Here is a 15960-nt window from a genome sequence, read left to right as displayed (position 1 = left end):
AATTAGTAATTAGGGCACCATCCTATAATGGGTTGCCTTTTGTCCTGAAAATGACAAGGGCACCAAAGATTAAAGATTTAGGGGCAGATTTATTAAGCTTGGAGAAGAGATAAACTGGAGATAAAGCGGAGAAAAGGTAAAAGGAGATAAAGCACCAGCCAATCAGCTGTGTTTGAAAAAGACAGTTGGGAGTTGATTGGCTGGTGCTTTATCTCCTTTTACCTTTTCTCCGCTTTATCTCCAGGTTATCTCTTCTCCAAGCTTAATAAATCTGCCCCTTAGTCTCTGTGGTAGTTTTGAAAACAAAAGCAAGCATCTGATTGGTTGATATGATTTTGGGCTAATAATTGTTATTTAGAATACCCACCAATGTAAAGACTAGGGACACTCTGGGGTATTGAGTTCTTGTATGGATCGGGGGGGGGGGGGGGGGGGCGGGTATGGTCATTGACCGATATGGCGAACGATATCGGTCAGATTGTATGCCCTATATATCATTTTCCCATGACAGTCGCTACAGTTACCTATATTGGCGATCATGGGAATCTATCACAAAGAAGGTGATTGGTTACTCTAAATTCTACGCAACAATTCTTTGATAATCAAAACAGTTCGACAGCAGCTGATTTTACCAAGTTTTCTGTTACTAATATATGGTAACGTTACCTGCTATGTCTCCGAGTGCATACCTAGTAGTCCTGCTATTGGGGGACCTGCACAGATTTATGGACCTCATAGGGCAGGGGTGGCCAACTGGTCAGAGGTAAAGAGCCGAAAAATATCGGTAGTCAAGCTAAATAGCCGACATCATGCGCGCGCCGAAGGCGCATGCGCCAAAAAAAGGGGCGTAGTATATTTTGACCCCTTGGGTGGGTGTGATACAAATATGCCTCCAATAGTGCAGTGCCATATATACATATGCCCCCCAATAGTGCCAGATACACATATGCCTCCCACACGGTGCCAGGTATGCCCCTACGGTGCCAGAAAGCTGGTATGCCCCCACAGTGCCAAAAAGCTGGTATGCCCCCGAAGTGCCACAAACTGCTATGCCCCCACAGTGCCACAAACTGCTATGCCCCCACAGTGTCACAAACTGCTATGCCCCCACAGTGCAAATTTCCCAGCAGCAGCACTCACTGTTGTTGCTGCTGCTGCCGGGCAGGGAGAGGACAGTCTGGCGTCCCCCTGCAGTCCTGTGATGTCACCGAGGGGAGGAGAGCACAGCACACCGCGCGTCTCCTTCCCCCTCACTTCCCTGTGACTGGGCCGTCCACCAATCAAAGCTTGCTGGCCGGCTCCTGATTGGCTGCTGGCCCGCAAGCTCTAATTGGCAGACGGCCCAGTCACAAGGATGCACAGTAAGGGGTAGGAGAGTTGCGCGATGCGCCCTCTCCTCCCCTCAGAAGGAGAAGGGATTCAGGGAACCAGCAGCAGGGGGGACTGGGACGGACGGTGGGCGGTGGGCAGCAGTGGGAGCAGGAGCCACACTTTACAAGGGGGAGAGCCGCATGAGGCTCAAGAGCCACAGGTTGGCCACCACTGTCATAGGGGATGGGGCTTAGTGCAAAACAAGAGGAGCTTTTGCAAAAAGTGGTCTGATTTCGTGTATTAGGGTGGGCTTGGTTGAACGGGGGGTGGGCAGGGTTTGGACATTTAGGGGTTGAACTTATTTTGTCCCATGTTTGACTGGTTAAATGCAGACATGTAGGCCACTGTCACAGTGGCAGGGCACATGACTACAGGGTTGTGCAGTGCTGCTGTCCATACGGTAGTGCACACATTTCTACTTTTGTATCAGGACCGGCTTTTTGAAACTTGCTTGTCAGTAAGAACTCTATGACCGGATGGAGGACCACTTTTGTTCCATTTGTATTATAGTGTTTTTCTCGGTATCAGAAAAATGAGACCTTTTAATAAGACTGATGGCGGTAAAAATGGATGTTGTAACCCACAGCAGACTCTCGTGCAATTTCTGTCTATATAACATGTCCGTCTGGATCTGGTTGCTAGAAGTTACAGCACATTTCTCCTGTCCGCAACAACACAATATTTGTTTTCATCCGTGTGGTTAGTGGTGGAAATGGACATTGAGTATTAGATGTGGGGTGATGAGGTCAGTGGTTATTGTGTTAAGTGTTTAGGTTTCTTGTTTTTCTGGATAAAAGTGTTTAGGTTTCTTGTTTTTTTGATTGTAGCTGTTTACACTTGATTTCATGGTTTTTATGCTTTTATGTTCTATACAAAATAAAGGTAACAACGGAACACAAATATGGGGCTACATTCTGGAAAGGTTTTAAAGGGTACCCAATGTATTTCTTTTCTATATCATTGCTTCTCCTCTAGGTTCTTACTGTCAGTGAGTGCCATGTCCTCTGTACCAGACTAGTGTACAGCAGGATACATTCCAGTTGGAGAGAGTATACTGTAATAAGTATAAGCTAATGAATATTTAAATGGTGAAACACACTGTTTAATTTTGTCTAATATAATATATAGTGGAAAAGGCAGAGTGAGATTATTGGGGGCTTTTCCCACTTAGCCGCGCCCCTTCTGTGATGTCATCTAGAGTTTCCATGAGGCCATGCCTCTTTCCGCAGATGTGCCAGCGGTTTTCTTGGCAGCCCCAGGTGTCACCACATCTACAATACAGTGTGAAATTAAAGCTGTTTAACATTTGTGGTCTACATGCAAAAGCAACTAGTGTTTATCCTGCACAGAAAAAATTTATTTGCTCCCCTTGCATTGCATATTTACAAACATCAATCAGGCCCGTTGTCCATATGCAATGGGAGCCACATGGGCAGGACTGTTACATGCTGTACTGAAAGCTGACGCAAGAATGGCATTGCTGTCCCATTACTCAGCGCTTACAAATGATCTCAACTTCAAGTGCTGACTCAGGATCCGTTGGTGGGGACTTCATCAACCCAACAATCTTTCCCATTGGCTTGTTTACTTCCTACTTTGTGTATCGTATCTTGGGGCACAATACCAGTGGTGGCATCAGAGGAGGGGCTGCAGCACGTTTGAAAAGTCAAATAGGGGAGGATAGCAATTGCCAGTGAGTCAGATTGGAATGGCGGTTGGTGGCAGTTGGTGTGGATCCCCTATTTGAATTTTGAAGTGTGCTGCAGCCCCTCCTCTGGAACCTCCCCTGCACAATACTCTTATAACACCTTGGATTGTAGGTTTGCAAATGGATCTGCTGATCCCTATATGGGATAGCCTGTATATATATATATTTAACTAATAACATTGTAATGTAAGACTGTACATTTCTGTAACAGTGTTATTTGTTTATTTACTTCTCATTTGCTTTAGCTACTAATTGCTCAACTTTTCCAAAATGTATCAAAGGGTTCTTTATTCCTCCTGGATCTTCTGGCTGAACCCCCCCATGTGCCAGGTTTCTCTCTCTCTCTTCTGTCCTCCTTGTTTCTATGTTCATTCTGTGTCATCTGTGGCATTACGGATTGTGCGCTGTACTGTTATGTTTCTAACCCTGTGTAAGGTCCTTGTCCTTCAGTGTCCGTATCTCTCTCCTGAGTCCCACTCTCACTCCCATCTCCTTTGTCTCTGTCTGTCATTGCACGGTGTGGCCACAGAAGACTTGGACTCTCCAAGAAGACGAAACTCAGGTCTGTGTCTCGACTGTTTGTTTCTCTCTTGTCATTGTTATCTCGTCTGTTCTGTGCATGTTTCTTTTCACCTTGAGAAATACTTTGGAAAACCTAATGAGCAATGCCAAGGGATGTCCTATTAAAGGCTTATTCTCAGCCGCATGCAACTGCTGGAATTGTGTACGCCGTCCGTAGACGGAGATTCAAACCCCTGTTCCAGCGTTTCATGGGCGTGCACACAAAAGCGGTAGGTGCTTCCATAGAAACGCTGACCCGAAGCGTGGCGAGGGGACGCGGATACCTTCACAGGTATCCGCGTCCCCTCGCGGGCTTCACAGGTATCCGCGTCCCACGCTTCGGGCTCGGTGGCTCGCTACGCTCGCCACACTTTCTATTCTCACCTCCACGCCGACGTGGATAGTGGGGGTATGAAAAGGTCGTAGTATGCGTACCGCCGCCGCTCGCCACGCTTCGGGTTCACGTTTATAGTGGGGGGTGGCGTGGGGGTGCATTTAACATTGTAAGCACCCATTAGGGTGCTTATACAATTTTTAATCGCATCGCATTGTATGGCATTGTATGCCATATACAATGTCATACAATTTTAAAATTGTATGACATTGTACAACATCGCGCGATATCGCATCGCATGCCTTTTGGTATGCGATGCGATGGGCGCCGCTATAATACACAAGTACCTTTATAACATTCAATTAATAGCATTAAATGTAGAGATGTGCAGTTCCGGATTTACCAGAATCTCAAAACAGGATCTTATTGGCTATCTGGAGCCAAAACATGTGACAGCCAGATAGCCAATAAAATCCTGTTTTGAGATCCGAGTATATCCGGACCTGCATATCTCTAATTAAATGTTATTAACTCAGGGGCTAGATTGCTGGATGGGAAAACGCCTCTTCCTTATGATGCACCAGTCAGTAGAGTAGCAGTTTATTAAATTGCTATATTAAATAAAGGTCTGACCAATTGTTTTTTTTTTATTCACTCTAAAATACTGTACGTCCATAAAAGTATTCCAACTTTTAAAGTGAGTTGTGCTAGAACAGGGTTGGAATGCTCACAGTGGCAGGAAACGAGTGGGATGGCGTTAACTCATTATGGTTGTACTAAGCCTTGAAAAGTGGTTATCACTCTTCATGTTATCAATCAACCAATCAGCTCCTTCCTTTTATTTTTCAAACACAGCCTGTGACCTGGCAGGTAGGAGCTGATTGGTTGGTGGTTTATCACTCTCCATTTTATCACTTTTCAAGCTTAGTACATCTGGCCCTACGTGTTGTATGTGACATTGGCAGTGCCAGTATCTGTGTATGTCAGAATATTATCCAAGTACTAAAATATATTAATCCTGTAATCCAGAGGAACTTCATGATAATCTTGGTCTTGATGACGTAGCAAATTTGTGCATGAAACATTTATGGGGTATACACACGGTGCGATGCGCTTTCTGTTAAATTCAGATTCACGGTATTATGTACTTGTTCGATCTGTACTATATAGTCTTCTCTTGCCTGCACAGTCTATTTTTCTATTTGATTTTGATGCCTCGGGCCGCGCATCAGGATCAAATTGAACGAATTCAATTTTGATTGCAATTCAATTTCGCTTATACACGAAAAAAGATGAAATTGAACCGTGTGTACACCAATTGGATACATTTTGTGGGGTAAATGTCCTAAAGCTGCTATGAATCTAGAACAGGGGTGGCCAAACCGATCCTTGAGATCTACCAACAGTCCACATTTTCCAGATCCCCTAGCTCAGGGGTGGCCAAACCTGTCCTCAAGATGTACCAACAGTGCATGTTTTCCAGGCAACCTGTGGATCTATAGTAGGAATGAATGCGGCATGTTTTAAAATGTGACAGTTAGTAATGACTGCAGCTGTGCACCAGCTAGGTGATCTAGAAAACATGGACCGTTGGTAGATCACGAGGACCGGTTTGGCCACCCTTGCCCTATCTGGTGCACAGGTGTAGTCAGTACTAACTGTCACATTTCCCAGGTCACCTAGCTGGTGCACAGCTGTAGCCATTACTAACTGTCACATTCTCAGGTCACCTAGCTGGTGCACAGCTGTAGTCATTACTAACTGTCACATTCCCCAGATCACCTGGCTGGTGCACAGCTGTAGCTGTGACTAACTGTCACATTTTCCAGGTCACCTAGCTGGTGCACAGCTATAGTCATTACTAACTGTCACATGACCCGAATCACCTACCTGATGCACAGCTGTAGTCATTGCTAACTGTCACATTTCCCAGGTCACCTAGCTGATGCACAGCTGTAGTCATTGATAACTGTCACATTTCCCAGGTCACCTAGCTGGTGCACAGCTGTAGTCATTACTAACTGTCACATGACCCAAATCACCTAGCTGATGCACAGCTGTAGTCAATGCTAACTGTCACATTTCCCAGGTCACCTAGCTGATGCACAGCTGTAGTCATTGCTAACTGTCACATTTCCCAGGTCACCTAGCTGGTTCACAGCTGTAATCATTACTACAGTAACTGTCACATTTCCCAGATCACTTAGCTGGTGCACAGCTGTAGTCATCACTAACTGTCACATCTCTCAGGTCACCTAGCTGGTGCACAGCTGTAGCCATGACTAACTGTCACATTCCCCAGACCACCTAGATGGTGCACAGCTGTAGTCATTGCTAACTGTCACATCTCCCAGACCACCTAGATGGTGCACAGCTGTAGTCATTGCTAACTGTCACATTCCCCAGGTCACCTAGCTGGTGCACAGCTGTAGTCATTACTAATTGTCACATTTTCAAACCTGCTGCATTCATTCCTACTATAGACCCACAGGTTGCCTGAGAAACATGAACTGTTGGTAGATCTTGAGGACAGGTTTGGCCACCCCTGATCTAGAACATAGATTCTCAAACACTGTCCTCAAGACCCGAAACAGTTCATGTTTTCCAGTACACCCAGCAGGGGCACAGGTGTAATCATTACTCACTGACACATTAAAACTGATCCACAGGTGGAGCTAATTACTTCACTTGTAATTCTGTGAGGAGACCTGGAAAACGTTAACTGTTGGTAGCTCTCGAGGACTGGAGTTGGCTACCCCTTGTTCTAGATGAATCTATCATGCTATGATTTCCAGTCTGGACTGTGATCAGTGACATATTCATAATATATATGTCTAGTGTCCGTGTGTCTCCAAAACACTGCCACATGTTGGCAGCAAGTGAAACTACATCTGCAGAACTTGCGTGACTCAGCTGCTGCCAGCTCTAGCGATATGGTGAGCTGTTGACAACACAGAGAGTGGCTCCATCTGTACTAGCTTTCGAAGCATTGGCTTCGAGCTAGCTTACTATAGTGTGTTTAAATATATTGCATATATGTCTAATGTCCGTGTGTCTCCGAAACATTGCCATCTGTTGGCGGAGAGTGAAACTACATCTGCTAGCTTTGGAAGCATTAGCTTTGCGCGGGCTTACTAGTGTGTGTGTGTGTGTGTGTGTGTGTGTGTGTGTGTATGTGTGTGTATATATATATATATATATATATATATATATATATATATATTTCACTATATACACTAATAGCGTCCGTGTTTGACAAAGGTATGAGATGCCGGACATGGATATGTGACATCTTTTTAAGCGGCATTCATTTACAAGGTACGGTTTTGCCACTTAAAAAAAAAAGTCAGAGATAGTTGTTCTGGGTGTTCACCATGGAATAGGTTATAGGGTAAGGTTTCAGGAGTACAGGGGAGTATTATATGGAAACAAAACTACACTACAGCCAGGGGCGGATTTAGGGAGGAGGGCGCCCCTAGGCCCAACAATAATGTTTACTAAGTAGGACAGTTTATAGGGGCAGTATATGCATGTCCTATCCATTTACACTCTATTTAAGATGGAATATAGTACAGTACAGTGGATATTTTGCAGTTATTGGTACATTTTGGGCTGACAGTACTAACACAGGCATCCAAGTGCCGCCCCCAAACATGTGCCGCCCCTAGGCCGGTGCCTCACGTGCCTAATGGGAAATTCGGCTCTGACTACAGCGTATAAAAAGGAATTGAATACTTGGCTACAGATTGTGAAACGATTGAGGCTGCAAGTAGAACGATCAGAAGTTCTTCCTCTCACTCCTGCAATCAGCAATTCTTCCAAGGGAAAAAGTTTAACTTCCTACAGTATCTCATACAAGTCTTTCTGGGTAACGCCCAGCTGCTGTATTTATACTCTAGCAATTACAGGCAAAGTATAGGATGGCTTACATAGATACTGGGGTGGGTAATACCCCTTTCACACTCGCAAGAATATCCCAGGTTTTTGAGCATCCCATGTTGATCCCGTGTCAGGACCTGGGTAGAAATCCCGGAATGCTCATCCCGGGATATTCTTTGTAGACCCTATTACACTGCGCTAAATCCTGTGTTGATGCGCGTTCATGTGCATCAAACCTGGGATATTTTTGCGAGTGTGAAAGGGGTATGGATCATATGGTTGACCTAAAGATGGTCATTAGGTCGACATACTGCATGGTGGACATGGGACAACGTCGACAGGTCGTTAGGTCGACACAATCATTATGTTGACATGGTCTAGGTTGACAGTCAAAAGGTCGACGTGGGGTTTTTCACATTTTTTATACCCGAATGCCGACACAGTCGACATGGATATAGGATTAAGTGTGCCGCGTCCCCTAATAACTGTCGACCAACTGACCGTATCCCAGGGAAATGTATGAAGCTCGGAGAAGCGATATCTATCCCCATAAAGAATGTTCTATGTGCAAAGGTGATAATGCTCCAGCCAATCAGCTCATAACTGTCAATTTACATATTGGAGCTGATTGGCTGGTGCATTATCACCTTGCACATAAGGTTCCTGTCACAAACCACAAACTGTCACATCCTTGCTTGTTTAGGGAACGATAAAGACTTTTGAGTGATCTTCAATCGTGTGCTATCAAAAGCGGCAATAGGAATTATAAGGTCTAGATCCTGATGGTTCATAAATATGCCTTGCCATACATCACAACGATTTCAACATCTGTTTAAGAACCAAGTTGCTGTTTTACTCATTTCATGCCATCTTTATTTTATATTCCCATAACTGATAACACTGCTATGGGGTCGGCCATGGAAATGTGTGTGTGTGTGTGTGTGTGTGTGTGTGTGTGTGTGTGTGTGTGGGGGGGGGTCTAAATTGGAGGAATGGGGGTTTCTATAACAAAGGCAGGTGTAGCTCATGGCAACACTCAGTGTTTCCCTGTAGAAGGTTTGATAACGCTCCCCCCATATTGAAGAGTTACTGCAGAAGTTACAGTGATGATAAAGCTTAAACCACAGAAACAGACGTCTACATCCATCAGTCCCTGGGGTAGATGTATGAAGCAGTGATAAGAAAGGAGAAGTGAGCCAGAGGAGAAGTAGCCCATGGCAACCAATCAGCACTGACGTAACATCTGTAATTTGCATAGTATAAAATTATACAGAGCAGCTGATTGGTTGCCATGGGCCACTTCTCCTCTGGCTCACTTTTCCCCTCCCTTATTACTGCTTCCCCTCCCTTATCACTGCTGCTTCATACATCTACCCCCCTGTGTCTTCTCTGTCGCTGCTATGTGTGTCTCGTGTAGATATGTGCTTTGTTTTATTTCTCATGGCTTTTGTGTTTGTTCTCATGTCACTGCTTCATTTCATTACATTTACCATATTTTACTTGTAGAAGACAGGACGGCAGAGCAAGAGAATGGGGACCAAGGTACAGACTTTAGTTAGAAGTGCAGTCGTGTGCTGTAGACACTATGGGGGAAATTTACTAAAAACTTAAACGCAGTCCATGTTGCCCACAGCAACCAATCCGATTCTGTCTATCATTGCATTTTTTGAATCCTGGACCTCTTTATTTTTAGAAGTTTTAGTATATTTACCCCTAGGCGTCTGTGTGTCATTTATTGATTGATGTACCAGATATCGATCTAATCACTTTCATTTGAAGTCAGAGCTGTGGTTTTCATCAGTAGTTACCAACATACATCCAAACAAGAAGAACCCAACAGAAATAGCTGGACATACACTAGCGTGCAGGCATGGGCGTGACTAGATATCAGTAGGCCCCATAGCAAAAGTTTGTAAGGGCCCCCCAATTACCAACAGATGGTGATAAATGTATGTAAAACATACTAATTAGGTAAAGCTGATGCGCTCAAGAAAGTAAGAGAAATAAACAAAAGTATCCTGTGCACAGTCAATCACCAAACATGTCATATTAACACAAAAATATACATATAATAATTCACACAGCTGGAGAACCCTATCTGATAAACGGCTAATGCTGCTCCTCACCTTTACGGGGGGGTGTTGTGCACCTCAGCGACCAGTGTATAGCACCCATTGGAGCATTACTGTCATTTTGATAGCCTGGTAACTGGTATATAAAACACATAAAATAATTTTATTTAAACATTACTGTTGTTAGGACAGTGTAATATTTCACGAGATAGCTGCTGCGAAGCTATAAAATTAGAGCCGATGGGGTCTATGTACTAAGCCTAATCAGCTCTGAACTGCCATGTTCCAGGCTGAATTTGAAAAATGACAGGAGTTGGTTGGTTGGTACTTTGGGCCTGATTCGTATTTTCCTAGCGAGCAGGTAAACGCTGAACAATCATTCAAAATTGAATGATTTTTCGCACGCTCGCAGATAAGTCAATGCTGGGTGTATACCAGTCAGATCTCCGTCCCCTTCCCTCCCCCTGCCCTTGCAAAGGCTTGGCGAGTGCGATACTCACCGAAGAGATTCGCACAGCGGGTCTGCACCTGCTTATTTTCGTCCATATGCATGGGCAGACCCCCAACAACATTCGCTGGTCCGAATTTGGGTCATACCGAATAAATCTGAATCTGGCTCTTTATCTCCATCCACTTAGTGTCTCTCCAAAGCTTAGTGCTCGGAACCCAATGAATTTATTCACCTCGCGTTTCTCCGTCTCAAAGTCAGTGTTTGATACAGAGAGACGTGTCACAAAGCTACTTGCACTCTGATACTCTGCTTGAAGTAGATAGCTAACATCTACGATGTGATGTAATACAGTCAGAGTTCTCCGAGGTGCGGGATGCCGGACAAACTCTGATTTTTTTTTTTTTTTTTTTAAAGCGGCAATCATTTACAAAGCATGGTTACATGATTACCGCTTTAAAAAAAAAAGTTTGAGTTTATCTGGCATGCCGCACCGTGCATAAGACATAGACAAAATAGCGACACAGGAAGAAGGTTGACACACATTAATACAATAATTAACCTGGGTTAATTGTTAGAGCGCCTTAATATGGGTGAGTTTTCTAATAAGCAGCTGCTACCGGGGGTGGTCAGTTCCCCAACAAAACATACAGAAGAAAGGCAAAAAAGGAGCAGCGCTATACCAAATTAAAAAATGTATGCATCAATTTAAAAATAACAATTTAATAACATTTAAACATACATAAACAACACATTGTTTAAAACATGGGGGACCTATTTGAGGTGTGGGGGACCTGTGGAGTATCAATAGTCACCAATGGGGGATTGATATAACCTGCGTGGATCGAGATTGACGTCCGATTGCAAAGTGAGTCCGTTAGATGGTATTCCTGAATATCCTATGGTCTCCTGGTTCCAAACCCGTTGGCAAAAGTTGTTGTGTAGCCAGCCCGGGGGGACCTGTAAACGGCAGTCCAATAGGTCAGGTGCTTGAGAACGGTACAATGCCTCTGGTGTAAAATATGAAGGACACGATCCAATGATAAGCAGGTGGTCAACCTCCTCCAAATGGTGGTGGATGTTATTTCTCCAAAGTCAGGTCTAGCAACACCAACGCGTTTTCACTCACAGCTTTGTCAAGGTGTCGTGTTAATACAGTAATATACCGCGTCCCCTCCCATGGCTCGTTTCAACGCTTCCATGCTACCGTTCCCAATCCAAGTTCACGTAGAAGGGAAAAGTATGAAAATGTCCCAAAAAACCTCACGTCAATATTTTCGTGCTTCAGCCATTGACATGTCGACATTTTGTTTTTGTTGATCTTTTGTCAATGTCGACCGTGTGCATGTAGATTATATTGTATCAACCTAGAAACTGTCGACCTCTTGGGCCAGATTTCGCACACACTAGGCTTTGTGTTCGTCATCTGTGCAACAAAAGTGATTGTTGTCTTGCTGTACAACCAAGAGGGCTTGGTCCTATGGTGCCGTATACACTGACATTGTTGCTGTTGTTAAGGAGTGTTCATTGTAGTGATCTAAAGTACACGGATTATCGGTCCAGGTATCCCAAACGCAAATACAGTACAACTTAAGAAACATAACTCGCACTTTAAATGCAAATGAACCGCTAAGCATCACCAGAGAGTTTATTATCCAAACCTGCAATACATTCTCCACCCCCTTATTTATATGCAAACCAAGTGCTCCTCCAATAGGGTGTATTTACACAATTTCATATGGAGAACCAAAAGCCCACCAATAGTTACTCACAAAAGAGTTCCACACATCCCTTCCCCGTTATACTCTCCTGGAGGCCTGGTCTTCATTGCTGTGATGGGAACTCCAATATACAGGGGGATCAGATGGGGAGGAACTCCAGTACTTGTGTATTATCAAGGCGCCCACTAGTGGGATATTCTGCGCAGGAAAATCGCATCGCATGGGCCATTTTAATGGACTTGCGATGCGATTTTCCTATGTAATTTATTCACTGCGCTCTCGCATCGCATGGCATCGCACCTTCGCAAAATCGGATGCGATTTTGCGAAGGTGCGATGCTCTGACATTACCTATACCACAGTATGATGTATAACATACAATTATGTTTTAGCTTCCCCCCCCCCCCCCCCAATATCCAGGGCACCTCAGAGCGTGGCGAACCCCGACGTTTTCATTACCCCACTATCCACGTCGGCGTGGAGTTGATCTTATATAGTGTGGCGAGCACAGGGAGCCACCGAGTCCGAAGCGTGGCGAGCGTAGCGCGCCCCCCAAGGGGCTGCGGAATACATGTAAAGTAATCCGCGTGCGCTCACCACGCTTCGTGCTCGGTGTCTCGCTGCGCTCTCCACACTATATGAAATCAAGTCCATACCGACTTGGATAGTGTGGGAATGAAAAGGTTGGAGGACGCGTTCCGCCGCTAATGTGCTAATGTTCCAGGTCCCCAAGTGTCAGTGTGCTAATGTTCCGGGTCCCCAAGTGTCAGTGTGCTAATGTTCTGGGTCCCCAAGTGTCAGTGTGCTAATGTTCCGGGTCCCCAAGTGTCAGTGTGCTAATGTTCCGGGTCCCCAAGTGTCAGAGTGCTAATGTTCCGGGTCCCCAAGTGTCAGTGTGCAAATGTTCCAGGTCCACAAGTGTCAGTGTGCTAATGTTCTGGGTCCCCAAGTGTCATTGTACCAATGGTCCGGGTCCCCAAGTGTCAGTATACCAATGTTCCGGGTCTGACTGTTTTGATCCCTGAATACTGACACTGTTTCTAGAACAATGGAAATAGACACTAAGGCCAGTATTCAATGCCTCTGATTCACCATATTTTCTGGGGAATCAGGCAATTCACCGGGTTTACAGGGAATTTACTCACAGAAAAAACAATTCGCCCTATTCAATGGACACAATTCTCTGCAAATGAAGAGCGAATGTCTGGCGATTCTCTGTTTGTGATTCTCCGCGATTCGCCAGTGGTTTTCAATGGGGTTTTTAGTGGAATTTGCCAAGAGTTTATTCAATGCTGAAGTGGAAAACTGCTTTCTCCAGTGATTTTCCCCCGGGTTCTCCATTTTACATTCGTCATCTTTTTCTGGAGAACTGGAATGTGATCTTTGAAAATAAAGCGTTTTTTATTTTGGTGTCAAAAAATCAGATTTTTTTTTTCTGTGAAGGGGCATGCAATTTTTATTCATGTGCTTGCAGCACATGAATATATTTTAATTTTTTTTTTTTTTTAAACAATATATATATATTTTTTTTTACACATTCACCAGCAGGGGGCCGAGCCGGGAGCCGCTCATTTATATTCATATATTCACTGCACACTGATCCCGATAATTACAGATCGGGACCAGTGTGTAGCGGCTCCCTAACACAGCCCCCTGCCAGCTCTGGGGGGCTCTCCCTGTGTCCCCCGCAGCCCTCCTTCACCCCCACAGTGTCCGGCGCAGGCAGGGAGGCTTCCATCTCCCTGCCTGCAGCCGTCTCCCAGCTCCCCAGCGGCATTCGCCAGGGGGTTAAAATTCGCCGCCAGGGGCAGCAAGCCCCTGAGGCGTTGAATAGGGGGTGAGGGAGGGCTGGCAGCGAATGCACAAGGTGAATTAAAGTATAGAATACCTGCCTAAGGGGTACATTTACTAATATGGGAGTTCTTTTGAAGATGGGATGTTGCCCATAGCAACCAATCAGATTCTATCTATTATCTTATGCAAGGTGCTAAATAAATAAGAAGTATCTGATTGGTTGTCTTTCTTCAATAGAACACAAACACACAGAAACAGGTGTATCAATAGAACTCCCATCTTTGTGAATTGACCCCTTAGTGTCTATTTCCATTGTTCTAGAACCCCAGTTAATTGTTGCCAGTGTTTGAGGATCATAAGAGTCAGTATGCCAATGTTGTGGAGCTCCATGTGCCATTGTTCTGTGTCCCAAAGTATCATTGAGGCCAGTGTTCCAGAATCCAGAGCACATCAGTGCCACCATTGCAGAACCCAGCGGGTCAATGTGCCATTGTACTTGGACCCTGATTATCAGTGCAATATTGTTACAGGACACATGCAAGGTTTGCTGCCAACTTTAAAATAGATTTCAGAGAATCCCCCCATCCCCCCCCCCCCCCCCCCCCCCCCCAAAAAAAAATGTATGTAACCCTATTTGGTGTCCCAGATTGAATACCTTGCAGTCAGGGGGATCTATCTTAAAAGTGTTTGCTACCAAATAGGAGTATGGGGTGCGATAAGGGCTGCCAACACCTTGGCAACGGCAGTTCGCACCTTTCGCCCTCAATTGATTTGTCCATTGATCTCCCCTATCCAAAATGTTGGAGCCATATGTATTTAGGATTTTCCCAGATTTTGGAATATTTTCATCCCAAAATGAGATAATTTGTTGATGGAACCAAACTCTAAACGTGAAATAAATTTTTAGTTTCATATATACCTTACACTCACGGCCTAATAGTAATTGGATATGTACAATATGTTTAATATTTTTTTGTACGCTGACCCATCAGCAAGCAAAGATATCATTATCTCCATCTCTCTAAACAAAATCTGTATTTTGGAATTTTGAATATGGGAGATTTAACCGATACATAGTTTAAAGAATCATTTCATTCATTTTCAAATGTCCCTTTTATTTCAATCTCCCAAAATGTTTTTGGATATTGATTAGTTTTGTCCTGTTAACGTTGTCGTCTCTGAAGAGGCCAGTTGACAGCTGACCACTGTGTAAGATTAATACCTTAAGATTAATACCTTCAGTGCATTTTATTAGAAGAATCTGATCCATATATTACAAGATGTATATACACTAATGGGGTGATTCAGGTTAGTTTGCAAAAGCAAACTCCTTCTTTAATGACAGAACTATGGGCCTTATTTTGGTTCATTCTTTCTGACAAAATCCTTCTTAGATGGACAAAACCATGTGCACTGCAGGGGGGGCAGATGTAACATGTGCAGAGAGAATTAGATTTGGGTGAGTTATTTTGTTTCTGTGCAGGGAAAATACTGACTGCTTTATTTTTACACTGCAATATAGATCTCACTTTGAAGTAAAACCCCACCCAAATCTAATTCTCTCTGCACAAGTAACACCTGCCCCCCTGCAGTGCACATGGTTTTGCCCATCTAAGAAAGAAAGAAAGAATGAACCAAAATAAGGCCCTATGTGCACTGCAGGTGGGGCAGATGTAACATGTGCAGAAAGCATTACATTTGAGTGGGGTGTGTTCAAACTGAAAATATAAAGCAGCCAGTATTTACCCTGCACAGAAACAAATGACCTCACCCAAATGTTACTCTCTTTGCACATGTTACATCAGCCCCACCTGCAGTCCTTTAGAGAAGGAGTTTGCTTTTGCAAACCAACCAACCTGAATCACACCTCAATACAAAGGAATTTCTAGGCAGCACTACAGAGCAATATACTGTACAAAGGCTATTTGGAAATTAAAGATGACTGACATTAATGCTTAAAAAAACAAACTGATACTTTATAATGGGTGTCAGATTAATTTGCACCAAGTCTGATGGTGCTACATTATCGAGACTCTATAACATCTATCCTTTGGCGCTAAAACATGGCTGGCA

General features: G+C 44.2%; 1 protein-coding gene across 48 annotated transcripts in view; it reads left to right on the top strand.

Moving 5' to 3' along the window:
- The window catches only part of RIMS2 (regulating synaptic membrane exocytosis 2), a 558076-nt gene that overhangs the window by 438811 nt on the left and 103305 nt on the right, over nucleotides 1-15960 (top strand). For 24 of the 48 annotated variants that reach the window (XM_083186888.1, XM_083186889.1, XM_083186886.1 and 21 more), the window contains 2 exons: nucleotides 3609-3641; nucleotides 9360-9395. The exons of 10 other annotated variants lie outside the window; for them this stretch is intronic. In XM_083186888.1, coding sequence (XP_083043014.1) covers nucleotides 3609-3641; nucleotides 9360-9395 — 69 coding nt within the window. The remainder of the gene's footprint in view (nucleotides 1-3608; nucleotides 3642-9359; nucleotides 9396-15960) is intronic. 14 more of the 48 variants (XM_083186892.1, XM_083186913.1, XM_083186909.1 and 11 more) reach the window with 4 other exon arrangements.

This window comes from Crinia signifera, chromosome 5 (assembly GCF_055691185.1).
Source record: "Crinia signifera chromosome 5, ASM5569118v1, whole genome shotgun sequence".
NCBI classification, from domain to species: domain Eukaryota; kingdom Metazoa; phylum Chordata; class Amphibia; order Anura; family Myobatrachidae; genus Crinia; species Crinia signifera.
The sequence above is the reverse complement of the archived record's forward strand: the minus strand, read 5'-3'. Positions and strand labels throughout refer to the sequence as shown.